Here is a 15,098-nt window from a genome sequence, read left to right on the forward strand (position 1 = left end):
TCTCACGTATGACAGCAGACACATCTAATCTGTCTCTCTGCCATTCTGTCTGTACATCTTCCATTGTAGTTTTGAAACGGTAACTTATTAAAATGTTACGACTCAAGAGGACGCTATCATATTTGGGTTGTTGTTGAAATTAAATGCCATATACTCTCCATTACACAGTTCTCTGGAATACCCGATTGTGATTGGTTAATGAAGGCCTTTTTGTATAATGACTGTCTAACTATATCCAAACTCTACCATTGTCCAAGGTTTCCTTGAGAGCTGTGCTAGTTTCTGTGCATGTTTTTTTTTTATCAATATCAAATCAATATTTCATATCCATTTGTTTATTTACCATAATGTTATAAGTGGGATAATGTTCTTTTCGCCTTATTTTGTGATAATGACCAGCTGACTATAACCAGCTGTCAAAACCAGCTTAAAACTAACTGGTAAACTCGTCAGCTTTTACCATCCTGAGAGACCAACTAGACCAGCTTAAACCAGCTAAGAACACCTTATGCTGGTTTAAACGGTTTCTTTCAGCGAGGTAATCCCTTACATGTTTGTTTGTATACACAAGCTTTGGCAGAAATATTATACCTGTCTGAATACACATAGCACACCTCACCCATCAGACAACATCGGGAAGTACACACTCAAGACGCAACATTTCACCTGCACACTGCACGTGTCATCGCGGCAAGCTCTTTACTGAGCAACAGGTGACATCACACCTCAGTGCAGTCCGGACACAGAGCTGTGGGAGTTTGTATTCCATCAACACCAGTGAATTGAAAAGCAAGCTAATTGATTTTGGTCCTACCAGCTTAGAACGACATGCACGCTCTGTGTGGGCTTTCTCTGTGCACACTGTGCACACCCTGTGGGAAATGAAGTAACATCTTTTAACTCTCACATTAAGTTTTAATCACAGCCCCCTTACATTTTTTGAGTACAAACTCTAAGAATGCAGTATGGCACGAAAGCAATATTGAAAGGATAGTTCACCCAAAAATGACACCCTCATGTTGCTCCAAACATCCATTTGGAGCCACTAGTGGCACAGATATTACACACTTCATCTTTTGGTGATTTATGTGCCAAACTATGCTAGACATGGTATTCTGGTCCCACAAGCATTTTTCGGAGCCAGGAGGGTCTAACAAACCTCCAGGAGGATGGAGATGTTTCCAGTAATAGTGAACACAAGCAGAACACCCCCAACACCTACATGGCACAGCGCACACGCTGTTAAGTAACGACCAATGCCTCTTCAAGGCCATTAACTTAACACTGCGAAAGAGCCAAGAGGCCCTTATAAATAGACACGGGTGTGGAGGTAAATTATGCCAAAACTCAGTAGCAGGCAGCTGCAGCCAAAGCAGTCCTCTATCCAGGTGTCACTTTGTCCAATTCAATTTTGCACTGTAATAGAGGCGACTGGGTCAGCCACTTCTCTCTCTCTGTCTCTCTCTCTCTCTCTCTCTCTCTCTCTCTGTCTAGTTCTTTTTCTCAGCCTTGCCCTTCAGTTTCTCACAGTAGAATTTCTCCCCAGCCAGACCATTTACTAGTGATGCTCTTTACTTCACACTGAGGAACACTTAATTCTGGCTAACACCAATCACATGGACACTGCGCTTTCCTCCATGGCTGCTACTTTATCAGATGTCCCCCCTGCCCTTCTCCTGTTCTATTCCCAGAATAGTGTTTTTTTTTTTTTCTTCAAAGAAAGTGTTTTTACCACCTGAGAAATTTGGTACATTAAAAGGTCAAATGTAAATCGGTTAAGAATAAAATCAGTGAACATTGCTTGGCTTGATAGTACAGTGTTATTATAAAACAGCCTAAATAGCACAACATAGATTTCTTTGATATGTTGTACGCTACCATTAATGGAAACATAATTCAATCTCCTTTGGGATTCATCTGATGGTGCTTTCAAACTAGAGCTTTTGTTGTGGATCTGATTCTGTTTGACATTATAGAGTTTGATTTGTTTGGTTGGTGTGTAACTGGTTTTCCAAATCCACATGGTAAAATGGTGTGGGGTTCGGCTCATGAGAACTCTGGTACAGTTCGAGTTTGTATGAAAACAATCTGCCTTAACCTGCAGAAGTAAACATCTATTGAAGTGTAACTTTCATCTTTGCATGCTTCCATTGACATATAGTTTAATGACAAATGCAAGTGCCATTCTATGCGTGTACAGTTTTGGTGGTAACTATCAAAATATCCAAGTATATAAACTGCGATTCTCCTCTGATGTTTTAAAATTTGAAACAGAGCCTCTGTATCTAAAAATTAACGTACGTATTCTCAAACCAACAAATCTTTTTGTTCATTTGAACTTAATGAGGTTGATGAATGTACTTTATTGTGCTACCTTTTATTATATATGCAAGAAATATTTAGGCACAGTGTAAAAAATGTGGGTGTTATGTATGCACAAACATAAAAAAAAATACTAGATTAGGAATAAGTTTACAATCTTTAAAAAGAGTAGTCTAAAGCACATAACTGTAGATGAAATTGATCTGAAATGTGGCCAAATCTCCAAATAGTTTACCAGTATGGCCCCCAGTAAAAGGTCATTGGTTGGAGGGCATTCCTAGGGGGACAATAATAGAAAGATAAGCAGGCAAATCATCTTTATTAACTCTTTTAGTTGCCGATAATATGGGATTTTAAGAGCAATTCTGGAGCAGCACTGGTGATGTGCCTTAGTCTTTCCATCTGCCATATCCAGACCCTTGAGCTCTCCGGGTCAGAGTCCACCTAACCTCTTACATTCCACACAGCCTTTTCTCCCCCCACTCTTTTCTTCTGTCTTTTATCTCCCTTCATCCACCCCCTGAGGCCTTTTTATTACAATTAATTCCTTATTTACATCTCTGATGTGCAACAGATAGAAAATACCAAACACCACAAGTGTCATGTCCATTTGGTTTTTAATTAAACAGAAAAATGTGGGGAACATTTTTTTCTAAAAATGCTGTTGAACACATCACCCATTCACGTGTGTACATTTTGACAGTCTAATCAAGTGCACTCAAAACCGTTTAGTAACCATTTATTACCTGCCTAGGGAAAAACAATGTGTTCAGCCCTTGCCCCAGACAACCCTGAAACAAACTTTCCTTTATATTTCAGAGTTCTGCTTGTCACTGTCCCAAAGTTCTTTGGTAGCTCCTGCCACAATCAGCCTCCATCAATAGCCCCCTTTTATAGAAAAACCAAGAGACGTTAGGAGTCATTAAAGGATGAGACAGTTGTAGGAAAGAGATGGAGGAGGGAGGGAGGCATTTGAGTAGAGAGAAAGCTAGAGGCCAGTCAGAATTTATTAGCAGAGAAGCAGCCACAATTTAGTCCGACTGTCTGAGATTTAAGAAGAGCACTCCCGTGTCTCTCACTCATCTCTAACGTCTCTCATCCTCTCAATCACTCCGTTCCCTTTTCTTCCAGCAAATGCTGATTGATCACAATTTATGAACATGAGACTGGAGCTCTTCATAGATTTTTAAATTAGTGGCAGCTTTGCCCCAAAGATGTGTTATCGACTCATGAAATAGAAGCAGAGCTTAAAACACTCCCACTTTCCCCAGAGTTTTCTGCAGGCTGATAATTGGAAAAAGTGTGAAGTGCAAGTGATTGTATGAGAGTAAAAAAAATAAAAATAAAGAGAGCTGGAGAGAGAAACAAAATTGCTCACTTTGCACATTTTATTTGTTTAAACACCCAGGTGTGAGCATAGTTTGTTGCAGAGATTTCAGTGATTTGCTCATATTAATTCCTTTATATCATTGGCATTATCTGCCCACTGGCGTCTTGTGGCACCAGATTTAATGTGCATCTCTAATCCTTTGACACTGATTTAGATTCTTCTATTGATCCACAGAGGCACTTGTGTATTTTCTAAATATTTGTTTTCTATTCCAGCTTGAATATCTTAAGTTATTGCATTTTTTGCACAGTGATCACATGATGACACCAGATTCACAATAATGCATTTTGTTTTATTTTTTATTTCTTGACATTTCTGTGTCACTAGCATCACCAAAAGAAATTTCAATAAATAGGTTTCTTGAAAACTCTCCCAGCTTTTATTGGTTGGATGAACATTTAGCCCCGCCCCACACTCACACCTTTGGTTGAGCCAGTGTTGCTATGTCGGGCTTTTCGTCATGCTCAAACAGATCAACATTTTGAAAATACCAGAAGAATAAGAAACCTTTATTTTTTGTCATGCATTAGAAATTTTTAACATAGACAGTGAAATAATTTTTTCACATAGCCCAGCTTAGCTGGGGTCAGAATGTTACACTTTGAGGAAATCATACTAAAAATGGCTTACTTATACTGTAGTTGTCTCTGCATATTAAGCTGTAATAGGAAAAAATACAAAAAATGTAGCTTTAATATGCATACTGTGATTGGTGTTGTACTAAAATTTCTCTGTCATTTTTTTAGGATCAGATATGGCCATCTTCTGTTTGCTCTGCGGGAAGCGATTCCAGACGCAGACGGCTCTGCAGCAGCATATGGAGGTTCACGCAGGCGTGCGCAGCTACACCTGCAGCGAGTGCAACCGCACGTTCCCCAGCCACACCGCACTCAAACGCCATCTCCGCTCGCACACAGGTCTCAGATCAACTCTTTAACTCACTAAAAGTTGGAATAGTTAACTGTTACTGTGTTCCTTCAGTTTCCATACACTTAAACGCCCCATGAAATAATTTAACAAGAGCAGTTTTATTTCCTTTGACAGGAAATTTCTAATTGAAACAGAAAAATTGTGGCTGGCAAATGAAAGGACTTTTCCTTTTTTTTTTTTTTTTTCATAGCCAAGAGGCTGTCATTACATCGCAACCATTAACCGTGATTTTCTTCTTGCTAGTATGCTGCCTGTGGTATTTCTCTTTCCAAAAGAGAAAGACAAAAATGTTAATGCATATATCTTCTAAAGGTTAGTTTTGTTGAATAGTTCACCCCAAAATGAAAATTCTCTCATAATTTACTCGCCCTCATGCCATCCAAGATGGTATGACTTTCTTTATTCTGCAGATCTGAAATGAAGATTTTTAGAAGAATATCTCAGCTCTGTTTGTCCATTCAGTGCAAGTGAAAGGTGGCCAGACATTTGAAGCTCTAAAAAGCACGTAAAAGTAATCCGTACGACACCAGTGGTAAAGTCCATGTCTTCAGAAGCAATATGATAGGTATGGGTGAGAAACAGATAAATATTTAAGTCATTTTTTACTATCAATCTCCACTTTCAAACAGCCCTCCTAAGTGTTCTTCTGTTGTTTTTGGCGTTTTGCTTTCTTCGTGCATATCGCCACCTACTGAGCAGGTAGGAGGGTTTATAGTTAAAAATGACTTAAGTATTGACTTGTTTCTCACCCTAACTATCATTTTGCTTCAGTAGACATGGATTTAACTACTAGAGTCATACGGGTTACTTTTATGCTTCTTTTATGTGCTTTTTGGAGCTTAAAAGTGGAAAAAGTGTGTTTCTATATGTTTCTTAAAATATTTGTTTGTGTTCAGAAGAAGAAAAAAAGTCATGCATCGGGGATGGCATGAGGGTGAGTAAATGATGAGAGAATTCTCTTTATTGGGGAACTCTTCCTTTTAGAGAACTCAAGCATATTGATGGCTTCAAAGCTAATCAATATTGACTAAAAACCACAAAATTCCGCCTTAGGACCCTACCCAGATTTCTGAAACGTGGCAGAAATGCTTATTAATTTAGTGTTTTGATGTTTCTAATGCACATCCGTCAAACCGAATAAATATTTTAAACATTCACCCTGTAGCGTTTAAATCAGGATTGCAGTACAGTCGATGTGTTTCCTTTTTTTTATTTTTACTGTCATCCTCTCAAACATCAGCACCTTCTGGATGGAGGTGAATGGAATGAAGATAGCAGGCTGAAGTGACATGTCATTTAGCAAAAGGCCACAGCGCTGTGATGGCTTGTGACAGCACTGATATCACACTCCCCAGTCAGGCTAGCCCCGCTTCATGCCTGCTCCATCCCCATGTGGCCAGACACACGGCTGAGCAGATGAGGCGACTCAAGGAACAGTCTCCATTACTTTCTCCGAATATGAGAAGCTGGAAATAAATCCCATTTTCTCCAGAAAGGCTTTTCCCCGCCTCGTCTCTGACCTTAAATAACAGCCTGACTTGTCAGAGCTACTTTACTCTGCGGCGGTCACGATTCATATTTGAAGCGAATGTGTGGAGATGAGCCTGTTTACAATCTGCCCTACCCTTATTGGGCGACTGTTGGTGCAGGGCGGCGGAGAGCTTACTGTACTTGCTTGTCCATGCCATGCCTCACATTGGAAATGACAGGCCGACTCCCGCCCACATGCAACAGTATCAACGGCCTGCCCTGCCGCAGACACGCGGAGGGTGAGAGCGGCGTTGACGCAGCGTCGCGATAGTTTGAACCCAATTCTCTGTAGGCGTGCATTAAATTACAATGAGCAGCAGCAAGCACCTGTTTAATGTGATGTGGGGGCTTTTGTCAAGGAGCTGAAAGAGAAGAACTGCTATTGGCACTTGCAACAACCACCGAAAGTAAATCTCTGATTTTTTTTAAAAAGGAGAACATAAAAAGAAGAGGCGCTGCTTGCGATTAATTCTGCTTTGATCTTCTTAATCTCATTCATTCTGTATTTTTTTTTTTATGCTGGAAAGAGTCACTGATGTTATAAGCGCATTGATTTTTCTCTGGAGAAACAGTGGACAGCAAGAGCTCCATGTTTCCCTGTTTTCTACTTCTGGCACCCAGACACAAAATTTTAAGTGATAGTCATCTTAACCTCATGTTGTACCAATCCTGTATGACTTTCTTTCTTCCATGGGTGACAAAAGGAGATGTCAGGCAATATGTTTGTCACCATTTACATTCATTGCATCTTTTTTCCGTACATTAAAAGTGAAGGGTGACTGAATCTAACATAGTGCCTAACATCTCCTGTTAGGCTGTCATTTGGAACAACATGAGGGCGTGTACATTTACATTTATGGATTTGGCAGACGCTTTTATCCAAAGCGACTTACAGTGCACTTATTACAGGGATAATTCCCCCGGAGCAACCTGGAGTTAAGTGCCTTGCTCAAGGACACAATGGTGGTGGCTGTGGGGATCGAACCAGTGACCTTCTGCTTAACAGTTATGTGCTTTAGCCCACTACACCACCACCACTCCACAAAGTAAATTATTTTATTTATGGTTGAACCTTTAATACTATGCACCTGCCAATTTAATGCAGATTGCTATAATTCTAATTGGCAATGAAACTTTATTTTTGCATAATTTTGATAAAAAAATAATGTGTTGACCCAGTGACAATGGGATTTTTGGGTTGTTCTAATACAGCTTCAGAGTAGCCCGTTTAGTTTAATTTATTCACCATTGCCAGTTTTTACTCACATTTGGCGATTGGTGTTAATTTCGGATGCTGTGTGATGATACCCACTCAAAAAATGCCTAAAAGAGTAATTAGGTGCCCACGCAATCATTACTGACTAATTCAAACCTAACCTTACATTTTATTTGTCATACCTCAGTCTAAATTCTGATGCGGAACCAATTCTGACAGATTGATTAAACCCGTCTCCACTGATTTTAGAGAGGAATTTGTATTCTTGAATCTACTTGCATGTGTATTTTTACAGACACACACAGTGTGAGCAAACGCTGGCATCCATTAGGGCTGATTATCATGGCAGCCCCCTCGCTCCCCCCGCACGATTCTACACGCTGCCGGCCGTCCCTCGTTAATATTCCGTTGTTGTTCTGCGCTTGTGTTATATTCGGAGCCCATTTTCCATCTGTGGTGAGTGTTTTGTGTTTGCAGCTGTGTTTGATAGTGCAGGCCAGTCGAAGCCCTGGCAGTGATGGATCCTTGATTTACGCTGCTTAGTGCATAATGAAGTCTGCCTCTGCCTTAACGTAAGCCTCGGCCCCAGAGAGCAGGCAGTGCCCGCAGACCCTGGCCACTCCGGGGCAGAGGGACGCAGGTGGCAGCCCCCGAGCTTCCAAAATGTGTCTTCTGCCCTCTTTGTGCCTCACAGCCACTAGACTTTCAGACAGACACAGAAAGAAATAGAGAAACACGCTCTCCGTGACAGCATCTTGATCTATCACCTTGTATCTTTACTGCCTCAAAGCTTAATATATTCCAAACAAAAGCTAAGCCGCCAAGCAGAATTTGATAAGCAGATTGCCTTCTGTTTATAGCAGCAACACAATGCATTTACATAACAGGTAGCCTAAAAAAATGCCCTGCTCGTATTAGGATATTAATTTGTCCCTTGTTGTATCAGAAGAGAGCTGTCAGATTATTTAGTCAAATAAAGATTGAAGATGCTTTTACCGTGCCTGCAGATTTAACTCTTGGGCATTTGTGATGAGAAGTCTGTAGGCTAACCCAGATGTCTTTGATTGAAGCGCTAACTTAGGCGCAATTAAAGTCAGGTAAATTTGGCGGATTACTATTCCTGCCGCGTGCCGGAGAGCAGCCATGGAGTGTGATTGATTGTGATCTCGGCTGCGGAGGTGGCATTTGAAAGTGCAAAATTTTTTACAATGGGAGCAACTGATAACTTCATGCAGACAAATAAATACTGCCACTTTTATTGATTCCTGAGATACATTTTTTTTCTTCTCTCTCTCTCTCTCGTATTACTGTAGATAGAGCCTGAACAGCCACGTAGTAAATGTGAAGCGTTTAGTTGCGTCTCCCCTCGAAACGTGCCTGAGGAAATTGACATTGTCTGGTAAGGGGAGGCAGCAAGAGCCTGAGCATGACAGTACATAACGAGAAATGCAATTTATTCCCAGGCACGGTGCTGCTCGGACAGCCAGATAATGAAACGCGTAGGTCATAGACAATGACTTAAACCCTCAGCACAGAAGCAAAATGCATTAAATATGGGGAACATTACACGGCTGGCAGAGTCGTGCATCTGTACAGGGAGAGAGTGATATATGGGTAGCTGATTGTGAGACACATGAACGCAATTAGTTGAGAGAGCGGGGAAAAAGTAACACCCCTGAATATCTAAATAGCACTGAATGCTGAACTCTGTGTATCCATAACAATGAACGTCTAGAGACGTTCATTGCTCTGAAGACCGGAGACTATTGAAAAGATCACCTGTAACAGGAAATTGGTGGTGTTCTGAGAGCTTGTAATTGCTTGATTTAAAATTAGGCTATCCTGTGCTTTAGCAAATTTTTATCTATTTTTTTTTTTTTTGTTCATTTTATTCTTTCACACATTTTCCATTGTTTCATACTTCCATCAGTTCTTTCCTTTTATTTTTTCTTTCATTTACTCATTTTTGTTCTTTTATTCTTTCTCTCATTTCATTCATTTATTTGTTCCTTTTGTCCTTTCGTTCTTTCATTTTTTTCTGTTTTTTATTTGTTTCTTTAATTTTTTTTTGTCCATACTTTCTTTTGTTTGCTCTTTTCTTTCATTCATTTGTTATTATTAGTTCTTTTTTTATTATTATTCTTTCATTGTTTTGTTTGTCCATTATTTCTTTCATTTGTTTTTTAATTCTTTGTTAAAGGTGCTATATGTAAGATTGACAACCAGCATTTCAAATGTGTACTGCAGTCTAAATTCAAAATATTGGCGTTGACTGCCCAACCCCAGACTAGAAGCTCATGCAGGTTGCCAGAATGAGGACACGCAAATTAGCCAACTCAACATCTGTTTTAAAGGATTTCTGGGCTTTAAGCGGTCTCCGTCTTCCAAAGGCATCTCCAATATTTATCCTTGTTTTACTATGCCTCTGGTCATGGTGGTTTTTAGATGGATGACGAGGCTTTTTAGGTCAGGTGGTTATCTCTGATCCAGTGTTGTTTGCCAGCAAACTTGTTCAAATCTGTTAACCTGGTGGTGTCGAAATACTATTGGTGAGTGGGCAGTGGGCGGGATCACAGAGGCCAAAACATAAACAGAAATTCGGCCCGTAATGGAAACTTCCAAGTAGGATATACTGTAGCATTGTTATCAGAGAAGCCAGTATTTCAACTTAGCATGTTTCCTAATTCTCTAATGACATATTATGATCATTTTATGATTTAGTACAATAAAAATATTACATAGCACCTTTAATTCTTTCATCTGTTATTGCTTTTTCTTTATTTCGTTCTTTTGATCATTTTGTTTTTCGTTCATTCTTTTGTTCATAGTTTCTTTTTGTTCTTTGCTTTTATTCTATTTTCATTCTCACTTCATTGTTCTTTCTTGTTTGTTTCGTTCCTTTCATTTGTTTTCTTTTGTTCTTTTTCTTTTATACTTTTTCATTCTCAATTGGTTATTTTTGTTTGTTCTTTCTCATTTGTTTGTTTCCTCTTGTTTTTCTTCTTTTGATCATTCTTTTTATTTTTTTGTTTTGTTCATTCTTTTGGTTGCTCCTTTCTTTCTGTAGTTTTATTCATTATTTGTTTGCTTATGCTGGCTCGCTTGAATTTTAATAGTCTTTTCAATATTGTTTCTGTATGTTCACCTCATTGGCACAATTGAAAAGTAGTGGAGTTGAGGACAATGTATAAGGGACAAAGGGTGATTTATAATATCATTATTGCCATGTTTATGCAAGTCCAGCTGTTAACAGTTGTTACTAGAATTGTAACATTGACTTACATAGACCACATATATTGATCAGGCCTCTGTTCAGCAGGTGACCACCCATTTGAATGCGAGTTCTGCGGCAGCTGCTTCCGAGATGAGTGCACACTGAAGGGACACAAGCGTATCCACACCGGAGAGAAGCCCTATGAATGTAACGGCTGTGGCAAGAAATTTAGCCTCAAGCACCAGCTCGAGACCCACTACCGTGTCCATACAGGTACTGTGCATCACTTCCTGTTTATCTAGACTCTGCCTATCAGTGAGTGAAAATAGGCAAACTGCATTATTGTTAACCCAAAATTAACCCTATTTTCTCCCTTAATGCATTTTTCTTGGTCTTGTGAACAATTTATTGTTACACATTATTCCAAATATTTTTTTTTTCATGTCTTTGAAAACATAAGTCAAAATGTTACTTTAAAATTACTTTGCTTTTCCACTGATTTTAGGCCACTCAGGCTATGGTAATTATGCAATGTTTTAGATTCTTGTCTTTAATTCTGGTATAGAATGCCCACTTTTCGTGGTCCAATTAATTCCCAATGGAAAATAAACTCCTACCATATATTTGTTCTCAATTAATATTGTGTATCACTTGGAAATATGTCTCATTACAGAAGTAAAATGGGTTGCGAATGAGCTGCTTTCTGACATTCGTGTTAGTGAGTGGTCTTCATATAAGGTATTTTAGATCGCAGATGCTCTGTTTGTCACCCATTGGCTTCAATCATCAGACTGGTGCAAGGAGCCTCTTTTTACTCTTGTTAAGCTAATATCTGATTGATTCTGGGGTTTTAGCATGTAAAGCCCTCACCAAAGGGCAGACCATTTCCAGTGCTGTCAGCTCACTCTTTGACATTAGGATTAGTTGCGTACTGTAGAGACCTGGTCTCCCTGACGCACAAAATGGGCACCAGACATTCCCCTACTCTATGCCACTCAAAACCGATGCTGTTAAGCCACATTATCAAGGAAGCCTGTCAAATAAATGACGTCTTTGGGTGGGGTAGTGATCAGGGCCTTGGTAGTGAGCACAGGGCTCCTGAGATAACAAAAACAACAAGCTCACAGTCAAAGTTCACCAAACGCAAAAGGGAGCTGCTTGATGAAACATCGACATTGGCAGCCCCAGTGCTGTCAGTGGCCAATCAATAACTAAGCTCCATTTGCAATTCATTATTGCCTGGTTATCTGAGGCTGCCCTGTTTACAGTGCAGTTAAAGTACACTGAACACATGTGTGTCTACCACAGGAGTCCCAACAGTTTAATGACTGTCTCATAAGGGCCTTTGCATATGCAAACGCAGACAGACATGACATTGCTCAAACCACTAAGGTCAAGGTTCCTCTAGTCCACGGTTAAACAAGTAAAAGACCAGAGTAAACAATGCAGAGACTGCATCCCCAAGATGCCTTCCCCCAAAATGAGCGTTCTTCAATTCTCAACTTATCAACACTTCCCTTGTGATAGTTTTAAAGGTCAACATTTAGATGACTTGTTTTCCTCTGTCAGATCAAATGTGATGAGATTCTAAACAGAAACAAATTGTGATTTGTTCTAAATCTAAGGGGCCATTCACATTTAACACATTTATGCATCCATGTGTGCCATTTTTCATTGATATTCTATGTATGCATACGCTAGGCTAGACAGACTTCTTTGACGGTTGCACCATATTTTGAGTTTTGTTCTGTGTCTGGTGAACCATGATTTTTAATATGCGCTGTCAAGTTAAAAGAACATTTCAAAATGCTTCTCGAGACACCTGTTTGCGCTATATGAATGCATCGATATGAAATGTATAGTGAATATAATTTTTCTAGTTATTCTCAGCTATATTGGCTATGAATTTCATTGGCTTAAAATCCTTATCCACATCATGAATGACTGTAAAAGTCATGGAAATGTATTAAAAGGTGTGAGATCCGTTAGTTTTATATCTTGTACTACATTATTGTTAACCCTCCTGTAAAAGTGTTAAAACAGTGAAAAGTTCATCCTAATATTGTATTTAGTCAAAATGCAATTGGATTCTCTATAACAATGAAAACATTTATTAAGATAATTACAATATATATATATATATTAATTCAAAAAGGTGTTACTACATGGTTGCTAGATGGTTATTTACTGGTCAAAACCATGTGTGGGGACCTATTCAATGGAAGTCTATTTGGATTTTTCACAATTTTTTTGTATGCCAAACAGACTTCTATATTTTGAAATAAAAATATTTTATAGACAGCAGAGTGCAAATGTTTTAGGGCAGTTGTTAAAAATTTTGTATTGTGAGGATTTTGTTTTAGTTTTTTCAAAAATAATGCTGCTTCATGTAATCCCAGACTGACTTTTCAAGATTAAATGCTACTATAATAGCAAATCAATGTTCAGGTCTATATTCAAAATGGATGTGTGCTATATATCTGCTATTCTTCAGCGGGTCTTTTTCTTTTTTTTTTTTTTTTTTTTTACACAATTCCAGTCTGTGAACAAATATGAAAATAGAACCATAAGAGTACAACATAAAGACATTTCAAGTGCTTGACATGTTTTGCAGCATCCTGACATTGTCTCTCTGCAGGTGAGAAGCCGTTTGAGTGCAAGCTTTGCCACCAGCGCTCCAGGGACTACTCGGCCATGATCAAACACCTGCGCACCCACAATGGCGCCTCGCCATACCAGTGCACCATCTGCCTGGAGTATTGCCCCAGCCTCTCTGCCATGCAGAAGCACATGAAGGGCCACAAGCCCGAAGACATCCCACCTGACTGGAGGATAGAGAAGACATACCTGTACCTCTGCTACGTCTAAAGATGGAGATGGAGAGGGGGAGGGCACAGGGGGGAAGTGCACAGGAGGGGAGGGAGAGGGGTGGGAAGGAAACGCAGTCAGGTTGTCATTGTGGAGGATATGGACAGAAAAAGCAAATGGCCACGTTTGTTGGAAAGGCTGGGCAAGACAGAATGGGAAAGGATGGAATATAGAAAGCAGAATTAAAAAAAAAGAAAAAAAAAAAAAACGTACCCTGTCAGTATCGCATCCATGTGAATAATTTTGCTATTGCATTCTGTACTCAGCATTGTGTTATAGGTGTTCATCTGTTCATATTATGTTCATATGGAAAGTCCGCTCTATACATCAGGCATCAACGTATGTCCCAGGAAATTAAAGGGATAGTTTATGCAAAAATTTAAATTCGGTTGTCATCACTGACCCTCATGTTGTTTAAGTCTTTATTTCATGCAAGGAACACAAAATTATATGTTAAGCAGAATGTTAGACTCCGTCATTTTTCACTTTCATTGCATTCACTGAAAGTGAATGGTGACTCTTAATGTCTAAAAATAACGTCAGTCATACAGGTTTGGAACAACATGAGGGTGAGTAAATGACTATTTTCATTTTGGGTGAACTATCCCTTTAAATATCTAATTATGACTTATATCAGTCATAAAACTAAAAACATACTCATGCTAACAATATTTCACCCTTCGACTCACTCTTAGAAAAGGCGCCCTCTACTGGTACATAATAGTATAAGACTGTCTCCCACTGTAAATGAGACACTTTACTCTCTCTTTGTTTATCTCTGATAGCTGATCTTTTATCAGAGTAATTGCAATAGAGGGGTCTGTGCACAAAGCACTTAGATCTGTCAGTAATGATGCACCAGATGGGTACACAACTGCAAATATAAACTGTCATGTTCATCAGAGCCATTAGTGCAAACTGGGGCATAAGCGTCACGCGAAACATTCATGATGCTCAGCTGACACTCGGTGGGTAGATCCGTCCCATATGATTCACATTCATTAAGGGCTTATTGGTTTAACCAGCATAAAAATCAACTCCGCTCTCAATACTCCACTAATCAATGTCATTTCATTGTTTTGTTTTTTTTACATAATCTTTGGTTACTTGGACTAGTCTCATAGCTTCATAATGCATATTACAAGCTCACAACAACAATTTTTTTTTATGTTTCCTTGCAAGTTTATATTGATCAAAATAACCCATTTATGCCCACTGTACATGCTTGTTTTGTTGCAGTTTTTCACTCTTCACTTGTCTCTTGTCTGGTCAAATCGTTACAGTTTGAAGCGAGAAACTAGGTAATACATACAGAACATCCATTTCACTCTAGACATCTAATCAACTGTTTATGCTGTTGTTATAGAGACCAAAATGATGACTAAAGCTGCTTTTGTCAGTGGCTTGGAGACAGAATGGCACTGACATACAGGGCTCGTCCGCACATATCTAAACGTTTAGTGATTGGAGGCTTGGTCTGTCCAGCCTGGAAGGCTGATATAAGCGAATCGAACAGATCAACTCTTTTTGTTCCTGTGCTTTGTCTGTGTTTTCTATTATACCTTGTTTTACTTCAGCACGTCGTACTTGAATTACCTCGTTTTTTTGTGACCTCATGTGCTAGTGGT

General features: G+C 39.3%; 1 protein-coding gene across 2 annotated transcripts in view; it reads left to right on the forward strand.

Moving 5' to 3' along the window:
- Positions 1 to 13,496, forward strand: part of LOC127624858 (zinc finger and BTB domain-containing protein 16-A-like) — a 143,480-nt gene extending 129,984 nt beyond the window's left edge. Inside the window, exons 5-7 of one of the 2 annotated variants that reach the window (XM_052099806.1) lie at positions 4,459 to 4,629; positions 10,705 to 10,875; positions 13,241 to 13,496. In XM_052099806.1, the coding sequence (XP_051955766.1) occupies positions 4,459 to 4,629; positions 10,705 to 10,875; positions 13,241 to 13,470 (572 nt within the window). In that variant the 3' untranslated portion in view covers positions 13,471 to 13,496. The remainder of the gene's footprint in view (positions 1 to 4,458; positions 4,630 to 10,704; positions 10,876 to 13,240) is intronic. The other variant, XM_052099807.1, reaches the window with a different exon arrangement.
- The last annotated feature ends 1,602 nt before the right edge of the window (positions 13,497 to 15,098 follow it).

This window comes from Xyrauchen texanus, chromosome 31 (assembly GCF_025860055.1).
Source record: "Xyrauchen texanus isolate HMW12.3.18 chromosome 31, RBS_HiC_50CHRs, whole genome shotgun sequence".
NCBI lineage: Eukaryota > Metazoa > Chordata > Actinopteri > Cypriniformes > Catostomidae > Xyrauchen > Xyrauchen texanus.